We start from the raw sequence: 27,226 nt of genomic DNA on the forward strand, positions 1-27,226 counted from the left end.
TTCAAGGCGAAAAGGGGACATAAAATAAAATTGTTAAAGCCAGAACTATAGGCATTGCTGTACATGTTGGAATTGTTTCTGGCAACACTTGTTTTATATGGGTTTTTTTATTTGATAATATTAGAATGTCACTGATATATTGTCAGGGCAATTTTGTTAACACGCAAACTCAATACTTCAAAGTCATGGAACAGAAAAGTTGGTGCAAATGTCTGGTTGGCAATTTGTCAGATTTGCTTTTGTTTTTTTCCAACAAATATCGATCCACAATCTCAGCTAGGTTGTGTAATCAGTGTGCTTATCATAGTCGTTCATGTTTTCAAAGTGGGTTTTGGTAGGCAATGTTGTCAAAATCGTAGTCAGTGCGGTTATTAAAAGGATCCATGTTTTCGAGGCTGTCGCTTGTGTCCGTTTCCGTATCCTCGGGTTCTCCCACCTGAACTGTTGACTGCTTCATCCCGCGGAACATGGATTTCTTCTTCTTTCCCTCTGTAATTGGAAATACTTTTCATTAATAAGATGTATGTCTGGCAAGAAAAAAATCTTCAGTATTCCATCCATCAGGGATGATTTTTATGTAAATTGACGATACAAATTATGTTTTATATTTAGGGGTAAAATACTAATCGTACACCAGAGCGATAAAACTTTCCGTAAAACATGATCATTATAAAAACTTGGATGAATGAGAATGTTCAAACCAATGGCAATAATTTAATTTTAATAAAAAAAATATGACGTAATAAAACTAAGTGCCTAAACTTGTTCGTTGCTGTTTTTCCTGATGCACAAGTTGCAAAACTCGACATTTAGTAGACCAAGAGTTATGTTTCTGGCAATATGTAAACCGTGCTTCTTTTAAACATCTTGGAACAGTTTGTGATTTATTGTAAAGGTTCAAGTGTTTGAAAAACATCGCCGATGACGACGACACCATGACTATCACAATACCTCAACTGAATTCCTTCTAAAATGGTTTTTGTCTTTGAAGAACAGTTAGCTAAAATCAAACTCAATGGTGGTTCAATATATATTCATATATCCGAATTACGGACACTACGGACCACGGACATTACGGACCAGATTTAGGGACACTACGGACCATCTTCAGAAACTTACGGACCATAATTTAAACATATATTTTTTTTAATTATTCACTCATTAGTTTTTAATTTGTTAATAAATACTTGAATATGAGTGCTCAGTATGACGTTATATCTTCCATATAACTGTGAAAAATCCCGTGAAATTCGAATACATCAATGGTTCAATATAAAATCTTGTGAAATTCCAAAAGGTGTTAAAGACCTATGTATTTATAACAACTATGTTAAAATGATGTTTTAAACACAAGCTATTGGTTAATCAGTTTTAATCATTCCTGGAACTGAAATTTGTCGAAATTTGAAAGCTATGCTAGTTATATGTTTACCAAGTTCATCATCCAATCTTATAAGAAAACTGTTATACCTGTACCACAGCGTAGATGTTGCCAACGTTCACAACGTGTGAAAACGTGTGTTGCAATTCTTGCAAACTGATGTTTAAAACTGGCAATTTCTGGGGATTTTTCAGTTACATTAAAGATAATTGTCTTACTGAGCACTCATATTCAAGTTTTTATTAACACATTTAAGACCAATGAGTGAATAAATTTAAAAAAATGTTTAAAAACATTATAAATCATGGTCCGTAAGTTTCTGAAGATGGTCCGTAATGTCCCTAAATCTGGTCCGTAGTGTCCCTAAATCTGGTCCGTAATCTCTGGTCCGTAATGTCCATGGTTCGTAGTGTCCGTGACCCATATATCCTACCATACTACTAGGGAAAGCTATATTGCATTAGCGAAAAATAACAAAACATGGATTTCTTCCAAACAAAAGGCTTTAGTTTTACTTGTTGAAACGGCTTGTAGAAAATAACAGCAAACTAACGAAACTGAACAACAGCGTTTTACTTGTGAGAAGGAAGGGTCTCTGATCATCTTCCTCTTCTGAGTCGGAACTGTCCAGAATATGCTCGCAATCGGCCACCACATTCCCATGCTGAAGTGAAAACAAATACATACATACATATAATTGTTTGCATTATTGTGGTATCAGTTTTATTTCATGGAGAAGTAATTTGTTAAAAGGAAGCTCAGCTTAATCTGAAATTACATTGATATCTCTCTGAAAATAACAAATTTTCTTATTATTGTACATATGTATGCTGGAGAAAAATAGTGGTTTAAACATTTGTTTATAAACTTTCATGAAAATATATGATTTTTCGACATTTGAGTCACTTGCACACACCTCCAGTTTATGTATAAATTCCTCTAAGAGCATATGTTTTCAATATTAATTAATAGCAGATGATATTGAAATAATTCAAACTATTTCTAAAAAAACTGTAATCATGGCACAAATTTGAGAAACAACAATCTTTCAATTCACAAGATTTTTTCATCCAGTCAGATAAAACTCAAAATATATTTCAACCTAAGCTATTGATCATGACATTCAAAATACCCAGTTTTGTCTTAATGAACATTATAATGAATTTAATGCTACATTTAATGGTTTCCAGTTTAGGCCAAAACATAAGTTTGGCTTTGGGCTATAAACATCCGTTTTCAAATCTTCTTGAAAAAAATCAAGCTTTAATTTATATAAATCCCTTAAAGCGTTGTGTTCCAAGGAAGGGGCATGGATTTCCAAAATAAATTCTACGAACCTTCACAGTGACAGCAGAAGTCATATTCAGTATTGACAAGAAAGCAAAAACTTCTTTCAAAAATGTTTAACCCTTGTATCACACTAACCTTGATCTTGTCATGAAGTGGTCGACTCCACATGCCCTTTTCCTGTTTCTTGAGTGACACAAGGACCTCCCGTTGTTTAACATGCCACGTACACTTTTCAACAAACACACGGTCATACAACCGGTAGGTGAACCCGTAGTTGACACCCCTGGATAGGGCCCTGTCAGGGAAATGGAAGTGGAAACACTCTTAGTTACATAGTTGATAGTTAAAGCTGTAGTTGACGCCACTGTATATGGTTCTGTCAGTGAAATAGAAGTTATATAGTCGGAAGGTAGATATTTACAAGCAAAAATGTGCTAACAAGTTATAGAAACGACCTTAACACACCTGAATGAGACCGTATCCTCAGTGAAGGTGACAAGGTCATGGGCTGCAGGGTTGACATCACACACCTTTATCACCAGCAACATTACGAAAGAGTTTTGATTCCAGCGGACCTCCGGAGCAACCAAACTGAAAAACAAGAGGCACATCAGTGCCTGTGCTCCACTGGCCAAAAGGTTCAAGCAAAGACCACCTAACGAACATTTTCGTCAAGTTTCATAGAAATACAATCATCAATTTTTGAGGAGAAGTTATTTAAAAAAAAATTTTACTTTAATAGCTCTGGCTGCCATGTTGTGCAGTGGACCGAAATGATTTGGGCAATTTGAGTAAAGGAGCACCAAACAAACATTTCTGTCAAGTTTTATCGAAAAAAGGTCATCGGTTTCGACGACAAGTCGTATAAAGTTTTTTATTTTTTAGCTCTGGCAGCCATGGTGTGCAGTGGACTGGAACCATTTAACAAATTTTGGTTAATGACCACCCAAGGAACATTTATGTAAAGTTTCATCAAAATCTGATCATCGGTTTCTGAGAAGATGTAGTTTAACGTTTTTTTCTATTCTTAGCTCTGGCTGCCATGTTGTGCAGTGGACCAGAACTGTTTGGGCTATTTTGGTTAAGGACTACCCAAGTAACATTTCTGTCAAGTTTCATTGCAATACGATCATCGGTTTCTGAGGAGAAGTCGTTTAAAGGTTTTTCTATTTTTACCTCTGGGGGCCATCTTGTGCAGTGGACCGAAACCATTGAAGCAAATTTGATAAAGGACCATCCAAGGAACATTTCTGTTAAGTTTCATCAAAATCTGATCATCGGTTTCTGAGAAGATGTTCTTTAAAGGTTTTTCTATTTTTTTGCCCTGGCAGCCATGTTGTGCAGCGGACCGGAACCATTTGAGGAATTTTGGTTAAGGACCACCCAAGGAACAATTCTGTCAAGTTTCATCAAAATCTGCCTATCCGTTTCAGAGGAGATGTCGTTTAAAGATTTTGCTATTTTTAGCTGTGGCGGCCATATTGTGCAATGGACCAGAACCATTTGAGCAATTTTAATAAAAGACCACCCAAGGAACATTACTGTCAAGTTTCATCAAAATCTGCCGAACCGTTTCAGAGGAGATGTCGTTTAAAGATTTTGCTATTTTTAGCTCTGGCGGCCATATTGTGCAATGGACCGGAACCATTTGAGCAATTTTGGTAAAGGACCACCAAAGGAACATTCCTGTGAAGTTTTGTCAAAATCCGCTTATCAGTTTCAGAGGAGATGTCGTTTAAAGTAAAAGTTTACGCACGCACGCACGCACGCACGCACTCACGACGGACAATCTGTGACGACATAAGCTCCATGGCCTTCGGCCAGTGGAGCTAACAAGCTGGTATCAATTTCACGTAACAAAACATTATTTCATTGTAACAATTTTAACCATATCCTATCCTCAAAAACACTCTTCTTTTAATTTATACACCATTATTACCATAGCAGTTTTTCGGCAATTCTACATTCCCATCAGAAATGACCAACATATTACAAATCATGATTATGGCCCACATAAATTCGCAATATTGACTCTAAAACTTTTAATTTTAAATGGACCGCATACTTGAAATTGATAATTACTCTTATAATTTGCGTTTATGTTAATGAGACTCGTAGTGGTTGCTTTTATACTTACACACTGAATTTCGATGCAGAAGCTCAAAATAAAATCATATTTTACCCTAAGAGTTATCTCTTGAAAAACCTATATCTCGGTACATTCAAATACAGGCCCATATTGAATTAAAAAATATACAACCATAATTACCAACATCCCTTGCTTATTATTTCAAGCAGTTCAAGAATTTACTATATAATTTAAGTCATAATCGTTTGTGATTTTTAAGGTAACTTAATCAATAAATCCTAAAAATCAATAAAGATTAAAGCTGAAAACAAAATAAGTAGTTATTAAGAATATCAGGTAACTCTAAGTAACTTTGCGTTACATAAAAACTTTTTAAAGGTTAAAACTGAAAACAAAATTGATAGTTATAAAGAATAGCGGAGTCTTTACCAGAAGTAAAACAAGAAAAGCAATACCTGTCTGACATAGGACCCATATGTTGCATTCCTGGTTTCAAGAGAAGCCCTCTGATCGGCTCAGAAGGGACCTTGAAATCAAGGGAAGTCTTAAGGTCTTTACAAAGCTGTTTTGTTGCAGGAGGCATCTCTAGGTCTAAGATTCTGTAAAATACACACATATTCAAAGTCATTTAAAGTCTTAAGAACTTAAAATGTTGATTTGTGACTTGTGGCAGATCCTCTGAAAAACAACAACAACAACAACATTTGAAATCAAGGTAAGTTTGAATGATGAAGCTGCTTTATGGCTGGTGGTAACTCTTGGTCGCAGAACATTTGAAATATATACTCATAGACATTAAAAGTCGATGGAAGTATGTGAGCCCCTTAATAGCTGCTTTGTGGCTTGTTGTAGCTCCGTATCTAAGATCATGTAAAAATACTCGGCATTTGAAATCAAGGGAAGTATATGAGCGGATACCAACTACTTGTAGCTGGTGGTAGATCATGGTCGGTCTACAAAAATTTTAAGTCTATGGAAGTATGCCAACACATACAGGTGCTGTGTCATATAGGGCAGGCCTTTGTCTGAGATCAGTGCAAACATGAGGTTTGCAATCATGTGGTGATCTTGTTGGAGGGTCTTGTGTTAACACAAGGCATGCTACCCTAACCATACAAGAGCAGTGATAAATTGTGCCTTATGAGGAAGGCCATGTGTGTTTACATTATTTGTGTCACCCTAACCTCCTGGAAATACATATAGTGGTCATGTGGTGATCAATGAGGAAGGCCTAGTAATTATGTCAGATGTGTTTACTTTACCATTTTGAGAGTGGTGATTATGTGGTGCTCTAGGAGGAATGACTTGTATTCAAACTAGGTGTGTTACCTTGATCTGTTGAGAGTGGCACCTATGTGGTGCTCTAGGAGGAATGACTTGTATTCAAACCAGGTGTGTTACCTTGATCTGTTGAGAGTGGTGATTATGTGATGATCTAGGAGAAATGTCTTCTAGGAGGAATGTCTTGTGTTTACACTAAGTGTGATACCTTTACCTGTTCAGAGTGGTAACCACGTGGTGCTATAGCGGAGGGTCTTGTGTTTATACAAAGTATGTCACCCTTACCTGTTGGGAGTGTGTTATCCTGACCAGTTGGGAGTGGTGACCATATGGTACATAAGGAGGGCAGTTTTGTGTTCACACCAAGTGTGTCACCCTTACCTGTTCAAAGTAATGACCATGTGGTGCTCTAAGAAGTAAGGTCTTGTGATTGCACAAGGTATGTCACCTTAAACTATTGTGAATGATTATCCTGCTCTAAGAAAAATGTCTTGAGTTCTGACTAGGTGTTGTATCGTGATCTGTTGAGAGTAACATTTTGCTCTTTCAGGAATGTCTTGTGTTTACAGCATGCGTGTTACCCTTACCTGTTGAGAATGGTTATCATGTGGTGCTCTATGAGGAAGGTCTTGTGTTTACGACGGGTTGAGGCAAAGTGGTCACATTGCTGTACACAAAACGCAATACACTGAAATTAAATTAATAGGATTTTATTTGAGTCTTTAATTCAGGTTTATGTTTCCTTAAAGCAAAATGTTTGTGCTGGTAGGAAATTCCACAAGAGTACCTTGTAGTGGACGCCAAAGCATGTCTGTTTTTTTCCCGTCTAAGAAATGCCATGACCAAAAAATCATTGAAGCCGAAGTTATGCTATGTATGTATGCATGCATTGTCACCGGAAACATGATAACAAGAGTCTTTTGAATATCTAAAGAAGTCTTAAATTATGACCAAAGTTAATGTTTTGCACACCTAAGTCACTTAGTACAGCCCAGCCTATGACCTTGACCTTTTTCTTCGAAAAACAGACATTAGCTAAAAACCTTTGAATAAACATGTGTTATTTCTGTTTTTAGATATTTTAATAAATACTTAGAATATTGGCATATATATAAAAATATATCAAGTATTATGTATTAAAGAAAGGTAATGCATAATTACCACATCATCATCATCATATATAGTCTGACATAATAACAGAGTTTGATAATTTAATCCTTAGGTTTCTCACAATAAACATACCTACCTTAGGACAATCAGTTTTCTGGAGATTCTTAACAATGGCTTCCATTAATGATTCTTTCTTGAAATCATCATGACCACTACAATATTTGACAAAAATAAAGTTGTAAGTTGAAGTACAATACTTGAACAGTAGGCATATACATCAATATACTTGTCTCATTTACATAACATTTGTTTCTTACAGACTAAAATACTTTTTTTCATTACACACAGTCTGCCTTATAAAATAAAAGGTTTAAAACTGTGTGATTATAGAGTTTCATAATAAAAAGCACCATTTAACTAAAACTTTAAAAAAGAAACTCTTGTTAGCCCATAAGTTTTATTAATTTCCTAAAGAAGAACAAGAATAGTTTGCTAACCTATCATGTTGACTAAGAGCTGCAATAAGAGACAGAACTCCTTCAGAAACTGAGTGATCTGAAGCCTTCGACAGGAACGAGACAACCTTTTGTACAAGGCCATGTCCTGGGTACATCAGGTACTTAAACAGTCTGTGAATGTAAAATTTCATTATGTTCCAGTTAATTGAATCAACAAAAACTAAAACATCAACACTAACAGTAATTTGTGTATTTCAAGGCGGCACATGTACAAACGTTTCAAGCAAGAACTCCTGCAAAATATTTTCAATCATGTACTGACCAATAATTAAGCAGGATAAAGTAAGCTTTCACAAAAACAGCAAGGATAGCGTTTGATATGGAACCCACCAACTGTTGTTAAAGAAAGGTGTTATTTAACTCTTTGAAAATATAATCATGTCTTAATCTAAAAGCAATGAACTTTACCCGTCTGATCCTGAGGTCAGAGAAGCAAACGCCTGGCACAAAGCTCCCTGCACCTGCAAATATAAGGCTTCATATATTAGAACATTAGATGTGTGCATGTTGATGACATATAAAACAAATGGAAATATGAGACTAACAGCGATCTAGTTTAATTATTTTGCCATTTTGCTAGTGCCATTTTTTCAACAAGCAGAATGGTGGGTTCCTCTAGCAATTATTTAAAGGTTGTTTTACTTCCAGTAGTTTGACAAATCAATAATTTGATATATTGTTGTATTATGTACAACTGTTTATCATTTGAATACAGCAACAAGCCTCTACACGCGGTCACGTTATTTTTTTTTTATAAACTACCTTAAAGAAGTTTTTAAAGAGAAAAGGACAGTTTGAGCCAATACGCCAATTTACTTCACATTCGCAAAAATATTCGAGTGCCAGGAATTTCTGCTTGCATTTTTTATATTCTACTTGCGTTTTGAAATTAGCAACCGTAAAATTCGATCCCCGACTTGTATGTAACAAGCGTGCACAAGTTGATATCAAATAAAGATGAAAATATGCGACTCACATGGTACAATAATGCAAAGGTTTGTGACAAATAATGAATATAGGAGACTAATAAAATTAACTAGACATTTTGAACCTCATACAATGTAATGAATGTTGTGCTTGTTGTGACAAGTAAAGCCCGTAATTTTGATATAATATGTTATACGTTTGCTCCAGTATTTAACTCGTTGTACAGCAACCATATTCGGTGAAAACAATGTAAACATCAAATGACAAGAGCAACTAAGATCATAATGCTAGCTTTTTAAGTTATAAAAAATCAATTCTACTACTTTTAACTAGTGTTCGGATTGAATGTATCTAAAACAGCTTCCCATATGGCACAAAACAAGACAATTGGTTGACCAATAATGATCAATTTTGTAAAGTTTTGATTGTGTATAGACTCTTGTTAGCACATCTAATGATAATGCTTCTATATTTTCAAACCTTCTGACACATGGTGGATTCCAGTAGTTCAAATAGAACATCAGTTAAGTCCTGACCTCTGAAGGCTTCCTGCAGTCTGAAGCAAAAGATAAAAAAACAATAAAAATAAAAATATTTTTTTTTTTTTAAAACATGTATTCTGAAACTGATTAAACATATAGGCTGAAGTATAAAAAGGTTAACTGGCTTCCAACATCTATGGTGACCTGGGTAAAAATCCCGTCCTGGGCACACATTTAAAATTGGTATGTGGTCATAAAGCTGGACAAGTGGGTTTCCTTTGGGAACTCCGGTTTCAGAGACGCAAAAAACGAAATTCTAGAAACTTAGGGCCCTATCATGCACAAAATTTCGAATTTTGTCCACAGCCAACTTACATTGATAATCAGATATTTGCACATGAAAAAAACTAAACCTACCCATTAAATTTAATAAATAGGATAATATATAACATCATTATAGGCAGAAAATACAATGTCATGTAGAAAGGGTGAAAAACGTGAATTTGAAATAAGTATCACAGATGATACTTTTCACCTAGAAATTACACAAGTTCTAGGTTTCATATATTACCTGACTGAGATATTAGCAGCCTGGGCGATAAAGTCTGCAGCCTGGCGCTGGTAAATTGAACAAGAATTCTGGAAACAAACAACAGCATAGTGATTAGTCATTGCATTTTTTAAAATCAAATTCTATACTTCTTCAAAAAATGAATTTGTACAATAGTATACATGTAGTTTTGCTGTGGACACATCAAATTAATTTTTTCTTTTACAGATTTTCAAGGGGAAAATGGGTGAATGAGCTAAACTTATAATTCCATTTCTATTTCAAAGATAAACGAAGTGGCAAAAGCGATTTTGATGAAATTAAAAAATGCATTCTGAAGTTGTATATACATATTACCATTACATTTTTAATGAATAACACATTTTGCTTTGATGTGTTCAAGTTATGTGAGCATATTGCCATTATTCATACAGGTTCAGCATGAAAATAAATCACTTGTAATGAAACGTCTCAGTATCGAGTACAATAGAAAATCTTGATGTGTTCATTTTAACAAGGGATGCCACTCTCTTACACACTAGAACTCCGCGAGTCAGATGTGTCGCCTGACAAATTATTTACTGTCGACATTATAGCTGTTAGATTGGCATTTTATTCATTTATAGACAATGATGTTGCCATTTAACTTTCAAGTGTAGGTGGCATTTGAACCCCCAATCAGATATACCTACGGAACAAGTTTCAGGTTGAAACCTCCTACAGTTTACGAGTTATGCCACAGACAAAACCTAAGCAAGAAATTAACAAAGGGCAATAACTCTAAAAATATGGCAGCAAGAGTAACGGTTCTTGTGCACTGCACTTGCCCTCAATGAGATCTATCTAGCTATGAAGTTTCAAGTTGATACCTCTTATATTCTTCAAGATATGCCCCGGACAAAACTTTAAGCATGAAAATTAACAAAGGGCAATAACTTTAAAACTAAGAAAGCAAGAGTTACTGTTATTGTGCACTGCACTTGCCCTCAATGAGATATATCTAGCTATGAAGTTTCAAGTTGATACCTCTTATATTCTTCAAGATATGCCCCGGACAAAACTTTAAGCATGAAAATTAACAAAGGGCAATAATTTTAAAACTAAGAAAGCAAGAGTTACTGTTATTGTGCACTGCACTTGCCCTCCATGAGATCTATCTACATATGAAGTTTCAAGTTGATAACTCTTATATTCTACAAGATATGCCCCGGACAAAACTTTAAGCATGAAAAATAACAAAGGGCAATAACTCTAAAAATATGGAAGCAAGAGTAACAGTTCTTGTGCACTGCACTTGCCCTCAATTAGATCTATCTACATATGAAGTTTCAAGTTGATACCACTAATAGTTTAGGAGATATACCCCGGACAAGCGAAAATGGGACGCGGACGCCGCCGACGACAAAAGTAACCCCTATATGTCGTCTTTTCAGGCGACACAAAAAGCGGTTAACGTAAACACTTTTGCTTAGAAAACTAACAAACACTCCCAAAATTACAAATTGTATTTAACATATTTCATAAAACTTCAATAATCTGTCTCTATAGTGTAGTGGGTCCGGTCTTAACTACAATTATCGGGCATCCTGCTTCGATGCATTCTGTTTTTCAAACCTTTTTTGGTATGGTTCATTATAAACAAATTTACTTTTTTTGTGAAGTATTATGATAATAATATATTTTAATGAAATCTGCAATATAACAGGTTATTGAATCTAAAGCTGAATAACAAATATTTAATATGCTTTTACATGGATAACATGCTAAGATAACTTACTTCATGTGGTGTGCATCTTTTTTCAATTTTGAGGTGCAGTTATTTTCATGAAGTATGTGTTTTTGTGCTATTTTTTAATAGACAGACAAAGGTTATGGAAATTTACTTACTGTTGCATAAAGCATGACTATAGCATATAAAGAATGTTTTCCTAAATTATATTATGAACTTTTGGTTATTGTCCAATAGAAAATTGAAATCCGATTAGATTTCGCTTTTCGATAGCAAATGGAGTCCGATTTTCAAACATTACAAATCGCCATAGCAGTTGCTTAACATGAAATTTGAAATTGAAAGTATAATTTTCTCATGGTACTATTTTGCTGTAGAGTAAGGTGATAAACAAACATTAACAAGAGATGTTTGTCAAACATTATGCCCCCCCTGAGCGCCATGTTGTCAGGATTATATGGACAATTGAATGAAATATGCATGGACCGAAATGACAGCTGATTTGTCGCCAACATTGTATGCCGTTGAGGCAGTTTTAAGATTATGACCATTCAAAGTTTGAGGATCGAGTGTGTTATGACCATGACCTTTGACCTCAAAATCCATAGTAGTCATCAGCTGGTCACCAAAAATCTAAATGTTAAGTTTGAGGGCCATGGGTGCAGGCATTGACAAGTTATCACACAGACAAGCATTTTTCGTTCAAGGTCACTGTAACTTTGACCTTTGATCCAATGACCCCTTAAATCATAAGGGGTCATCTACAGGTCAGACACAACTCCAAGTCAAGTTTGAGGGCCATCGGTGCAGGCATTGTCCAATTATCACTTGAAACATTTTCGCATTCAAGGTCACTGTGAACCTGACCTTTGACCCAATGACTCCTAAAATCAATAAGGGTCATCTCCTCGTCAGGCCCAACTTACATGTCAAGTTTGATGATCATAGATTCAGGCATTGTTGAGATATCACTGGGAGAAGATTTGTTAACTTTTTTGCGTTAAAGGTTACTGTGACCTTGACCTTGGCCTGATGACCCCTAAAGTCAAGAGGGGTCATCTACTGGTCAGGCCTAACCTTCATGTCAAGTTTGATGACCATAGGTCCAGGAATTGTCGAGTTTGCTTTCAAGGTCACTGTGACCTTGACCTCTGACCCGTTAAATCAATAGGGGTCATCTACTGGTCAGGCCCAACCTCCAAGTCAAGTTTGAGGGCCATGGGCGCAGGCATTGTTGAGTTATCACTCGGGCAACCTTTTATCGTTCAAAGTCACTGTTACCTTGACCTTTGGCCCAATGACCCCTAAAATCAATAGGGGCCATCTACTGGTCAGACCCAACCTCCAATTCAAGTTTGATGGCCTTGGGTGCAGGCATTGTCGAGTTATCACTCAGACAACCTTTTACCATTCAAGGTCACTGTGACCTTGACCTTTGGCCCGATGACCTTCAAAACTATAGGGGTCATCTACTGGTCAGGCCCAACCTCCAAGTCAAGTTTGAGGGCCATAGGTGCAGGCATTGTCGAGTAATGACACGGACAACCTTTTACCATTCAAGGTGACTGTGACCTTGACCTTTGGCCCGATGACCCCCCAAAACAATAGGGGTCATCTACTGGTCAGGCCCAACCTACAAGTCAAGTTTGAGGGCCATGGGTGTAGGCATTGTCGAGTTATCACATGGACAACCTTTTACCATTCAAGGTCACTGTGACCTTGACCTTTGGCCCGATGACCCCCAAAAACAATAGGGTTCATCTACTGGTCAGGCCCAACCTCCAAGTCAATTATGAGGGCCATGGGTGCAAGCATTGTTGAGTTATCACTCGGACAACCTTTTACCATTCAATGTCACTATGGCCTTGATCTTTGACCCGATGAGCCCCGAAAACAATAGGGGTCAGCTACTGGTCAGGCCCAACCATCAAGTCAAGAATGAGGGCCAAGGGTGCAGGCATTGTCGAGTTATGACTCGGACATCCTTTTACCATTCAAGGTCACTGTGACCTTGACCTTTGGCCCGATGACCTCCAAAAACAATAGGGGTCATCTAATGGTCAGACCCAACTTCCATATCAAGTTTGATGACCATAGGTCTAGGCATTGTTGAGTTATCACTCGGACAAGCTTTAAAATTATTTTACTATTAAGGTCACTGTGACCTTGACCTTTGACCCGATGAGCCCTAAAATCAATAGGGGTCATCTACTGGTCAGGCCCAACCTTCATGTCAAGTTTGATGACCATACGTCCAGGAATTGTTGAGTTATCACTCGGACAAGCTTTGGTCTACCGACGGACCGACCGACATACCGACATGCCTGTGCAAAGCAATATACCCCTCTTCTACGGAGGGGGGCATAATAAGGAAACCTCACCATTTCTAGGCAATAAGTTGAAAGTTGAACAATGTTCTCTTCCAAAAGGATGTCACACATTCTACAATAGAATGAAGATATTGATTGAACAGTTTAGAAACAATCTAACACTAATTTTTAAATAATTCCTGGAGACAAGATATATTTTTGGAAAAACTACAATGCTCTTATCCAACTGCTTAAAAAATTATATTGTAGTGTACACATTCACAAGTGCATGTTCTCCATTTACAGGCACAATAGCAAGTACAATTCATACATTGTCTTATGTACTCTGTATGCAATCAACAATGCATTACCTGTCACCCGCTTTGACATAACACAGTAGACACTCAAATATGGTTTTGTGGATTTCCGGCTGTGTTACCCTGCCCACCATCTTAACCAAGCTCACAAGTCCTTCTTTTGCAACTGACTCCTGAGTGGTGCTTAAACTGAAATACACATGATGTACATAGGTATTTATGAAAGATAATCTACCTCATTGTCTACTTCATTGATTGGATCAACTAACTCTGCAGCTCACTTGGAAACAATGTCACAAAATATGTATTTCATTTCGTAAAGGTATGGCCAAGTTTAAAGTCTTTGTAAAACAACGCCATTTCAAAATTGATGCTGCCACCAGGGCAACCAGATACATGTACCTCAAAATATTATCTTCGATAAAACAGATATGCAAAAGAACTGCCTATATAGGACGTTTTATTATTATCACTATATATGTTCACTAAAATTTCGCAAATTGGTTGCTTCACCCGACCTCTTGACTCGAAATCAATAACGGTCTTCTACTGATCATGACAAATGAATATATCCAAATTCAAATCTTTTTAACAAGCTATTCAACAAACTAACGTTAGAGATCAAACACAAACAGAGATCAAACACAAACGTTTGACACCACAGACAAAGGCTGTTATCCAGACTTAACAGGTGAAACGATAATTGGAGAACTTACCTTCCAAGACATTCTGAAAGGATGTTGTAAAGCTCTTCGGCAAGTTTGGTAGCCTTACAAAGGTCCTAAAACACACATTTATAGACATACGTTAACAAAACTTACTACACTCATATACTTTTCTTGCCTGCATCATATTGCATATAACTAATTACAGTCGCCAGATTTGATTTAAAATCTTTAAAAAAAAATACTAGCTTTCTTGGGATTCAACAAGTAATGTTTGGTAGAAAACATATAATAAAGTGAAAATTATGAAAGTATATGCAGAACTTCAACTCTTCTTTCTTGAAATCACCCTAAATAACCAGTTTTACCTTTTCCCAATACACAGCAGAACAGAGGCCAGGAATCTTATGGAGTCTTGATGGGAACACCCTCTTTCCCGGTGTGGACCGGGGTAACAATGGCTGCAAACAAAAAAGAATGTAAACTTTAATAGGGAACAGGGGTTGTGTGTATAACTCGAATTGTAAATTTGAACACAAACATTGTTGAGCAGTGTAAATTGTACTATTTGGCACAAATTTACCAACAATTCAGAATACATCTTATTTTTTCAGCGAATTAAATTGCATAAAGACAATCATTAAGTACTAGCTAAATCATAAAGGATGTTAACTCTCGCAGGTGTTGGAAGACCCCCCTTCTGACACTCATACGATGCACCCTAAGTGCAGATAGATTTTTTTTCATTTTGGCAATTAGTACTTTGTAATTAGTAATTGCGAAAAGTTTAGAAACAAGAGCTGTCACAGAGACAGCGCGCTCGACTATTCCGCCGCTTTTCAGTGTAAGGATTGACTTGAAAGTGGTTACATGCAAAACCTTACCCAGAATTTCTATGTCAAATAAAAAAAGGGCTATTATTTGAATTTAATGCAAACTAGAGTTATCTTACTTGGTTATCTAACTAGATTGGATGGTTGAATACCATTTTATAAAGTCTCCATGCAATACATCCAGTAGTTGCTGAGACATTAACCTATGTGTGCTTACATGCAAAACCTTAACCAGAATTTCTAAGTCAAATAATAAAGGCCCATAATTTGCATTATATTCAAAAAGTGTTACCTTACTTCATTAATTTAGTAGGTTATATAGTTGGGAATACATATGTAAAGTTTCAATGCAATACATGATATATTTGCTGAGATATTGACTTAAATGTGGCTACATGCAAAACCTTAACCATTATTTCTAAGTCGAATAATAAAGGGCAATTATTTTGCATTGAATGCAAACTACAGTTATCTAACTTTATTAATTTAGTATATTGGATGGTTGAGTACCATTGTATAAAGTCTCAATGCAATACATCAAGTAGTTGCTGAGATATTAACCTATGTGTGCTTACACGCAAAACCTTAACCAGAATTTCTTAATGCGAATAATAAAGGGCAATTATTTGCATTAAATGCAAACTAGAATTATCTAACCTGGTCAATTAAGTAGGTTGAATGGTTGAGTACCATTATATCGAGAATCAATGCAATACCTCAAGTAGTTGCTGAGATATTAACCAATGTGTGCTTGCACTCAAAACCTTAACCAGAATTTGTATGTCGAATAATAAAAGGCAATTATTTGCATTAAATGCAAACTAGATTTATCTAAATTGGTTAATTAAGTAGGTTGGATGAATGAGTACCGTTGTATCGAGTCTCAATGCAATACCTCAAGCAGTTGCTGAGATATTAACCTATGTGTGCTTGCACGCAAAACCTTAACCAGAATTTCTAAGTCAAATAATAAAGGCCTATTATGCATTAAATGCAAACTAGAGTTATCTTACTTGGTAAATATAGTAGGTTGGATGGTTGAGTACCATTGTATCAAGTCTCAATGCAATACCTCAAGTAGTTGCTGAGATATTAACCTATGTGTGCTTGCACGCAAAACCTTAACCAAGGGGTGACGCCGACGCTTGGGTGAGTAGTATAGCTCTCCTTATTCTTCGAGTCGAGCTAAAAATCAAATTTGCTTTAAAAGTTTCTCAAAATAGAGCAAAATTTTATTATATATTCCAAGGACGAACACAAAGGCCTACACTATCAGCTATTAAAACATGAGAAAATAAGCAATGATATTACAAAACAAGAGCTGTCACAGTGACGAGCGCTCGACTATTCCGCCACTTTTCGGTGTATGGATTGAAAAGTTTTGGCAAAACATGCATGGATTACTGTTAGATAAGATTTCAATGCAATACATGATGTGCTGAGATATTTACATAAATTGAATGGAAAATATTTGAGGTGATACGCAAACTTTAACATAAATTCTAAGTAGAAGAAGGGGCATAATTTTGTCAAAATACTTGATAGAGTTACCTCCTCCTGTGTACAGGTTGGGGGCATGAAGTTGAACAAGTGTGCAAAGTTTCAAAGCCAGATGTCAATGGACGTTGAAAATATTTGAGGTGGTACGCAAACTTTAACATAAATTCTAAGTTGAAAAAGGGGCATAATTTTGTCAAAATGCTTGATAGTGTTACTTCCTCTTGTGTACAGGTTGGGGGCATGAAGTTGAACAAGTGTGCAAAGTTTCAAAGCCAGATGTCAATGGACTTTGAAAATATTTGAGGTGGTACGCAAACTTAAACGTAAATTCTAAGAAAAATGGGGCATAATTTTGTCAAAATGCTTGATAGAGTTACCTCCTCCTGTGTACAGGGTGGGGGCATGATGTTGAACAAGTGTGCAAAGTTTCAAAGCCATATGTCAATATTTGAGGTGGTACACAAACTCTTACAAAAACTTTAACATAACATAAAGCCGACGCCGACACCGACGCCGACACTCGGGCGACTAGGATAGCTTTTGTATTTTGTACATCCTGACATAAGCTTCGACACAATACGTTTCTTCCACTTGACATAAGCTTTCTCTTAGGCCAAAAAAATAAATACCTGTGTTTCCGGTAACATGGCGATTTTTTCTTTTTTTTTAAATTTTCCATATCATAAAAATTTCTGTTGCATCAGATCAATTATGTTATATCTATGCGTTTCCTAATTTACAAAAAGTCTGATAAAACAGCAATGTCTGAAATCATTTCCTTACCTTTGACTAAAGTATTTTCCCGCCAATTTTGCCCATGAAATCTGGTGCTTTTTTGTTTACAATGCTTGTTTATAAGTCGTGATCGGTTTTTAGGAAAAATCCAGCACTTCAATTTCAACAAATCTTTGATTGTAATGTTTTAGCCAAACAGTCAATTATCAACTAAATTTTTAATTTGCTTGAGGAAAATCGCCGATTTTCTTGTCAGCTCGTGCTCTGACGTCACAAATTGTACCGTTTGATCTGCAGCCAACCCATTCCAATAAATGTGTTAACTTTCACAGGTTTTTGTTTGGATTTCAGTTGATGGGAATTAAATAAGGCGAAATAAATAACAATTGATAATTGCGGATAAATTAATATAACGATAAATGAAATGTGTACTGGAACCTGGCAGTTAGCCTGCATGAATTCGCAAAGCCTAATCGTAAGAAGCTTGCATGATATACGCAAAGCCCTATCATAATAATGTAAGTTTTAATTTGGACATGGACATGGATATGGATAAATAACACCGCAAACTATAATTCAAAATATTTTCATTAAAAAGACAACAAAATATGTTTCCCGTGATCAATCACGTGTTTTGACCGTAAACATGCGTTTGCCAATTTTAAGATATCGGACAGGGTTCGCCGCTCTCCGCCATTTCGTTTTTCTTTCAGTCTCGGTAATACACAATCAGGAATGAAAGTACATTCTCCGGGGACATTGAAAGACAAACAACGAAAATAATAACGATATATTTGAAGAAATATTTTTTTACGAAATAATTTAAAAAATTGTTGTTTTTTTTACTTTAATGTCTAAAAAAAGATAAGGGTCGGCGAGGAAAAAAATAGGGGGTCGGTCGGGTCACCGGAAACACAGGTATTTTTTTTTTGGCCTTAGTGTCTTTTGTACATTCTGACATAAGCTTTTTGCTGTGATTTTTGTAGTCTGACGTAAGCTTTCATACTGCGTATTTAGTACAGTCTAGCGTAAGTTTTCCCTCTTTGTAATTTGTAGTCTGACATAAGGTTTCTCACTGTGTATTTGGCAATCTGACAGAACCTTTCTCATAGCATTTTTTTGTAATCTGACATAACTTTCTCATAGCGTTTTTTGTAGTCTGACATTTACTTACTCACTGTGTATTTTGAAGTCTAATATAAGCTTTATCACAATGTGTTTTGTAATCGGACAAAAGCTTCGACTGCATAATTACTACAGCCTGCATAAGCTTTTCACTGTGTTTTTTGCAATCTGACATAACCTTTCTTACTGTGTATTCGGTAGACATTTGCTTTCTCATTGAGTAATTGTAGTCTGCCATTAGCTTTCTCGCTATGTATTTTGAAGTCTGATATAAGCTTTATCACATTTTATTAAGTTTTCTGACATAAGCGTTTTTATTACATATTTAGTACAGCCTAATGTAAGCTTTCTCAGTGTGTATTTTGTAGTTCAACATAAGCTTTCTCCTGTTGTATTTTGTAATATGACAAACGATTTCTCAAGGTTCATTCTGTGCAGCCTAAAATAAACTTTCTCCTGGTTTATTTTGTAATCTGACAGAAGCTTTCTCACTTAGTTATTCGTAATCTGACATTAATTTTCTTACGGTGTATTTTGTACAGTCTGGTGTATGTTTGGCAAGCTGTCTCCACACTAGTTCCTGACCAAGATCCCTCTGTGTTGTTCTAAGCTCTACCACAAACTTCTGGCGTCCAGCGTATTTGGTCTCTTCTTTGGCCTGTACTACCGTGGCAACAAGCGGTCGAAGGTCCTTTTCATTCACAAAGTGTGACATGTCCCACAATGCATCTCCTGCCCGAATTTCCCAGGTGTCTCCTGTTATAAGTAGTAGTTGATTTATGAAATGTAAGCGAACCACTTCCATGAAAACTTCAAAAATAAACTTGGAAAAGTTAGGAAATATACGCTCACTAGGTACAGTTAAATGCAAGCTGTGTATGTATGTTTTAAGCATTCATCCCCTTTCATACATTTTAAGTTCATAACATACCTATTTTCTCTATGTTGGCCAGCTTGCATTCAATTGCCTGTAATGGGAGCTCAAAGAACTTGTCAACTGGAAATTCTCGCACCTTATCCCGTGGGACAAAGTCAAGGTCGCCGTAGTCTGGGAAAAATATCTCTACTGTGTCATCCTTCACTGTTTGTATATGGCCCCGGTACCATCTGATACAGAATGATAAAACGTGTAAGTTTTCTAACATATTTCAATAAAACTTGCATCAGTGACAATTGATATAGGAAAGACATGTTCTATTTTCTAATAATTTTCAGAAATTTTCCATATAACTGGCCTTATTGCTATCTGATATAGGTAAGAAGAAAATCATGTAGCTTTTCATGTGACTTTCATAATATTACCATATGAATGGCTACATTGCCATCTGATATAGGTAAGAAAAAACACATGTAGTTGTTCAAAGGACTTTCAGAATATTTCCACATAACTGGCCTCATTGCCATCTGATATAGGTACGACATATGTAGTTCATCATATGCCTTTCAGAACATATTGATTTAAATGGCCTCATTGCCATCTGATATAGGTTAGACATATGTAGTTCATAATATGCCTTTCAGAACATATCTATTTAAATGGCCTCATTGCCATCTATTTAGGTAAGACATATACAGTTCCTATTAATATGACTTTGAAAACATATTATTTGAATGGCCTCATTGCCATCTTCTATCGTAAGACAAAACATATGCATTTTTTACATGAAATTTTCCATATAACTAGCCTCATTGTCATCTGATATAGATAAGACAAAACATATGCAGATTCACATACATCTTACATGCCTAAAATAGTGATATATCTCTACATGCTTACAGTAGTGGCCTTTAATACTTACAATAGTGAACTACCTCTACGTGCTTAAAATAGTGACCTACCTCTCCATCCTAACAATAGTGAACTACCTCTACATGCTTACAAAAGAGGCCTACCTCTCCATGTTAACAACTGTGGCCTCTCTCTCCATGATACTAACAATAGTGGCCTACCTGTCCATGCTTACAAAAGTGATCTACCTCCAAAAGCTTTCAATTGTATTCTACCTGTTCATGCTTACAATATTAGCCTACCAGGTTATGCTTGCAATCATGACAAACCCCTTAATGCTAACAAAAGTGACATACCTCTCCATGCTGACAATAGTGACCTACCTCTCCATCCTAACAATAGTGACCTACTTCTCCATGCTAACAAAAGTGACCTACATCTCCATGCTTACAAGTTTGATCTACCTACCACTCCATAATGACAATAGTGACTTACTTCTTCATCCTAACAATAGTGACCAACCTCTCCATGCTAACAATAGTGACCTACCTCTCCATGCTAACAATAGAGACATAATACTACATCCTTACAATAGTGACCTACCTCTCCATCCTAACAATAGTGACCTACCTGTCCATGCTAACAACTGTGACCTACATCTCCATGCTTGCAAGTTTGATCTACCTACCACCCCTTGATGACAATAGTGACCTACTTCTCCATCCTAACAATAGTGACCTACCTTTCCATGCTAACAATAGTGACTTACTTCTGCATCCTAACAATAGTGACCTACCTCTCCATGCTTACAATAGAGACATAATACTTCATCCTAACAATAGTGACCTACCTCTCCATGCTAACAATATTGACTTACTTCTTCATCCTAACAATAGTGACCTACCTCTCCATGCTAACAATAGAGACATAATACTTCATCCTAACAATAGTGACCTACCTCTCCATGCTTACAATAGTGACCTACCTCTCCATGCTTCCAATAGTAATCTACCTCTCCATGCTTACAATAGTGACCTACCTCTCCATGCTTACAATAGTAATCTACCTCTCCATGCTTACAATATACAATACAATACAATAGTGATTTATTTGTAATGCATAAGGCCACCGGCCCAAAATACAAATATACAGTGTTCAAAAAGTGATGTACATGATTTCATATAATATAAATGGTATGCACAATTTACAGTTGTAAAAATTAAACAAATCAATGGAAATGATATATATATATATATATAATATGTGAGTTTTAAACAGAATATTTTATAACACATATATCTAATTAATACTATATAATTAGACCTCTCGTAATTCAAATGATGATTTTAAGAACTTAGATAATGCAAAAATAGAAGTGATACTGTCGTTAGCCATCAATTTAACAAAACGGCGTTCACTGCTAACAATATTTTCTATATTCAATAAATATGTTGCTCTTAATTCATCATACAAAGGGCAATCAATAAGGAAATGTATTTCATTTTCTACAACATACACATTTCAATTGAGACAATATGAACAGAATCGGAAATCTCTTTCAATATTTTGATGTCTCCCTATTTCAATATTTAGAGCATGACTTGAGCATCTAAAATTGGCTAATATCCTTTTGTATTGAAACGGTATTGATGCAGAAATGTATGTCTCTGGCGTCAGTGCTGATTTAAACAGTCTATAACACAAAGCTTTTGGGGAACTATTGATATCCGCCATAGTCTTCTGATTATAAGTGTCCGTCAACCTGTCCGTGAACAGTTTTATGATCATGTCTACTTGTCCTATTTCCTGGGCAATCCAGGCGTATCCGAAGCCATGTTGGAACAGCAGACGTTTAACGCGTGTCGCCCACGTGGTGCGTCCGCTTTCGTCCAGGCGCAGTAACATCTCGTAGCACTGACGAGGGTTGCGGTCACGTGGCATCTGTGTGAGTTTAATCCAGTACCGTATACAACGTGACATGTATGTGACTGAGAGCGGATGTCGGCCACACTCACTTAGTGCAAAAAAGTTAGCGACGTTTTGGTTGAGACATGACACTCGCTTACAAAATGTTATTTGGACTTTTTCGATCTGGTGGCTGTACTCGTACCCCCATATCTCGGACAAATAAGTCAATATTGGCTTCACCATCGCATCAAACAACTTGAATGCATCATTTAGATTGAAGTAGCCGAATTGCTTTTGATACTTGTAAAGCATATTTAATGCCTTTGTAGCCTGTATCGACAGTAACTCTTTAGTCTTTGTCCACGATAATGTAGGTGTGAAGTACGAGCCAAGATACTTATAACACGGTACGACTTCGATTTCTCTCCCTTTGTAAAACCATTGTTCGTAGCATCTAAGGCCCCCACCACCTCTGAAGACCATGATTTTGGATTTGTCAAGGTTTATTTTCATTCCCGTTTCGTCACAGAACTTCCAGATAGTGTCAATATTGCTCTGTAGATTGTTAACGGTGTCGGCGAAAGTAGATACATCGTCGGCGAATAACAGTCCATATAACTCGCCCGTAACTTCGGTGACGTATATTCCATTTCGTGAATAACGCTTAAGACATGCAATCAAATCGTTAATGTAGAGATTAAATACAATTGTAGAACTCACGCAGCCTTGCTTTGTGCCTACTTTGCAGTCAAAGAAGCTAGTTAGTCCGGTTGTGATATCAGTTTGTACTTTTACACATGACTTTAAGTGGGAACACTGTTAACAATTTACTGTCTTGGTTAATGCCTTTACGCTCGAGACTTTGCCACAGCTTTTCATGAACTCAGTTGTCAAAGGCCTTCAAAAAGTCGACATAGAAGACATAGACACGCCCCTTCCGTTTGCTGAGGTATTTTTGAATAATGGACTGTAGACTGAAAATACTATCTGTGGTGGAATATCCAGTGCGAAATCCGGATTGCGCTTCGTCCAGTATACTGTTATTTTCAGCCCAGGTAGTTAGTCTATTGCTTAAAATTTTCATGAAAACTTTGCTTAGGCTATTACCAACTGAACTAGCTCTATAATTGTTTGGATCGGTGTTAGAGCCCTTTTTGAACACGGGGGTTATAATGGTCTCACACCACGTTGCAGGCACGTTTCCAGTAGAAAGAACAGCATTAAACAGTTTGTTTAAATATGGCAAAGTGTATTCAATAGTGCTTTTAAGCATCTCTATGCATATACCGTCTACTCCAGATGAACAGGAACCTTTCAGGGCCCGAACACTTTTCAAGATTTCGTCGTCCGTTATATCGGTGTCGAGTTCGGAGTCATCACTGTCAATGCGCAGGTCATTTAATATGTTTTCTGAGCCAACGTTTAAATCTAAGGAGTCCTTAGCCCTGAAGAGCTCGCTAAAATATTCAGTCCAAGTGTTGTGGTCAATTGGCACTTGCGGTCTCTGTTTATTTACATTGCCTTTTACAGAAGCCCAAAACGCTTTTGGATTTTTTCTATTGGCTATTAGTTTATTTCTCATTTCACGTTGATATAATAACGACTTTGAACGACACACACTTTTAAAAACTCGTTTCTTTGCTAAGTATGTGGTTAAGTCTAATGGTGAGCGTGACTTCCGGTGACATCGAAGCGAAGCATATTTTTCGTGTTTAGCGTTATCACAGTCTTTATCCCACCATGGAGGCTGCGTTGCCGGAAGTTGCTGTCGGCCCGCCTTTCACGCGCATGCATTCACAGCTCTTTTGTAAAATGTCCACGAACTGCTGTTGACTTTCAATACTGTTATTGTCATTGACCGTGTTCAATAAGGTGTTAAAAGCAGGCGCGAATGTTTCAATAAATAACGACCGTAACGTATCTTTCCACTTAAACGGCGTGTAGTTGGTTAAGTTCGATTGTGAATTCGGCCTATGTTCAAGCCCATTCCCCGGCTTGTTAATATCAAGTCTTAAACAACAACTTAGTGGAAAGTGATCAGAAATGTCTAGCAATTCTACACCAAAATCGACAATAGTTTCAAAGATATTCGACGATGCCAAGAAGTAATCCACAACACTGTTTCCATTATTAGCAAAACAAGTGTAGTCGCCAGTCAAATCTCTCCCAATAGTGACCTACCTCTCCATGCTAACAATAAAGACATAATTCTTCATCCTAACAATAGTGACCTACCTCTCCATGCTTTCAATAGTGACCTACCTCTCCATGCAAACAATAGTAATCTACCTCTCCATGCTTACAATGGTGACCTACTTCTCCATGCTAACAATAGTGACCTACCTCTCCATCCTAACAATAGTGATCTACATCTCCATGCTTACAATAGTGACCTACCTCTCCATGCTTAAAATAGTGACCTACCTCTCCATCCTAACAATAGTGAACTACCTCACCATGCTTACAATAGTGAACTACCTCACCATGCTTACAATGACCTACAGCTCCCTGCTTACAATTGTGGCCTACCTATACAAGCTTACAATAGTGACCTACCTCTCCATCCTTACAATGACCTCTTCATGCTTACACTGGTGACCTTCCTCTTCATGCTTACACTGGTGACCTACCCCTTCATGCTTACAATGGTGACCTACCTCTCCTTCCTTACAATAGTGACATAACTCTTCATCCTTACAATAGTGGCCTACCTCTCAAAGCTTACAATAGTGACCTACCTCTCCATGCTTACAATGATGCTTACAATGGTGACCTACCACTCCATGCTTACAATGGTGGCCTACCTCTCCATGCTTACAATAGTGACCCACCTCTCCATGCTGAAAATAGTGACCTACCTCTCCATGCTTACAATAGTGACCTACCTCTCCATGCTTACAATAGTGGCCTACCTCTCCATGCTTACAATAGTGGTCTACCTCTCCATGCTTACAATGGTAACCTACCTCTCCATGCTTCCAATAATGACCTACCTCTCCATGCTTCCAATAATGACCTACCTCTCCATGCTTCCAATGGTAACCTACCTCTTCATGCTTACAATAGTGACATACCTCTAACTGCTTATAATGTTGGCGTACCTTTTCATGTTAACAATAGGGACTTACCTACTGGTAACAATCGTGACCTACCTCTCATCGAAGGAGGCATACTGGGCTAGACAGTATTTTCCAACTTGTGGTTCCTGTAGGACATCATCCTCCTCTTGTCTCTCAACATACGCCCCTATCTCGACCATAAGACTTTCCAGCCTGGAATACAATATAATGTCAAGAACTGGGACTCATTTTTAATAAAATACACCAATGCGACAGCTCCGCATTGAAGACGGATGTTTTATTTAAAGATGCAATTTTTCAAACCTAAGATTTGAGCTAGTGACCTAGTTTGTTTTTTTAACCAAGAAGACCCATATTTATACTTATCACAGATATGCAACATATATAAATAACCTGATCAGATTTCAACAGAAACTATTCCATTTGTGTATGGAAAAAATCACAAAAGGGCAAATTATAAAGATCCTGAAAATGCAATAATTGACTTTGATGCTGATGTTTCAATAGTGTGTGTGCTAGGGTGAAAGCATGCATGCGTGTGTGTATATATGTATGTAAACTAAACAAATGTAATGAAAATTGGAGATTTTTTTGAATATCCTGCAGAGAAAAAACTGCATTTATTTCTTGATATTTGTGATTAGTGACCTAGTTTTTGACCTGGCACATACACACAAACACACGCACACACACACACACACGCACGTACACACACAAAGACAACAATGATAGTATGTGTTCAACTACATCTACAAATGTTCAAGACTACGTGTACAGAAGTATTCTAACAAAGTTTAAGAACACTTGGATAAAAACTATTGAATTTATGACAGGTGAAAATATTTCCGAAGATTTTTGTGACCTTATTTTTGACTAATTTGAAGTATATTCACAAATGTTCATAACAGCATGTTGACAAGTATGTTGAGAAATTTATATCAATTGGATATGACTGTTGACTTTATGGCATTGAATTAAAACTTATAACGCTGAAATGTTAACACTTGCCCCCCCCCCCCAACCGCCGTACAAAAGCATTTCTCTTAACTTTAAACTTAAATTGGCATTTTCGGTACATATTTCTATTAATGCATTTTCAGCATCAAAGAGCAATCTCATGTTATTACAGGAATAAGGACATATCACAGATAAGCTTCACATTTACATTCAATGACTTTTACTTCAATGACTTATACTTTTGAGTCTCAATGACTTGTTTTGTCTGCATTTATTTCATTAGTCAATGTGCTTACTCTTCCAATTTCTCATGTCTCTGTATATAAAGATGATCTGGGGTGTGGACAGATGAGATCACTACCTTATGGGAGGGCCTGCAGGCTGGTAACACATCAGTCTACAGCTCCTGGCTCATCCTGTGTATGGAAAATGGTATCATCATCATCATCATCATCATCATCATCATCATCATCATCATCATCATCATCATCATCATCATGATAATCATCATCATCATCATCATCATCATCATCATCATCATCATCATCATCATCATAACCACCACCACCATAAAGTATTACCACCACAACCACCACCACCACCACCATCAGTATCAACACCACCAATACTGCCACCGTCATCATCATCCTCATCATAATCACCACCACCATAAAGTATCACCACCACCACCACCACCACCATCATCATCAT

At 36.7% G+C, this 27,226-nt stretch overlaps 1 protein-coding gene across 1 annotated transcript; it reads right to left on the reverse strand.

The window, feature by feature from the left end:
- On the reverse strand, positions 1-26,931 carry LOC128243901 (uncharacterized). The gene is made up of 19 exons (XM_052961905.1): positions 26,812-26,931; positions 25,631-25,750; positions 19,773-19,948; positions 19,368-19,597; positions 15,017-15,109; positions 14,700-14,764; positions 14,038-14,172; positions 13,739-13,799; positions 9,650-9,717; positions 9,077-9,152; positions 8,078-8,130; positions 7,649-7,780; positions 7,288-7,363; positions 6,629-6,729; positions 5,216-5,359; positions 3,137-3,262; positions 2,807-2,966; positions 1,958-2,045; positions 1-489 (listed from the first exon to the last, which is right to left on the reverse strand). The coding sequence occupies exons 2-19, from the start codon at positions 25,735-25,737 to the stop codon at positions 320-322; spliced, it is 2,061 nt and encodes a 686-aa protein (XP_052817865.1). The 5' UTR covers positions 25,738-25,750; positions 26,812-26,931; the 3' UTR covers positions 1-319.
- Between the last annotated feature and the right edge of the window lie 295 nt (positions 26,932-27,226).

The sequence above is a fragment of the Mya arenaria genome, chromosome 8 (genome assembly GCF_026914265.1).
Source record: "Mya arenaria isolate MELC-2E11 chromosome 8, ASM2691426v1".
Classification (NCBI taxonomy): domain Eukaryota; kingdom Metazoa; phylum Mollusca; class Bivalvia; order Myida; family Myidae; genus Mya; species Mya arenaria.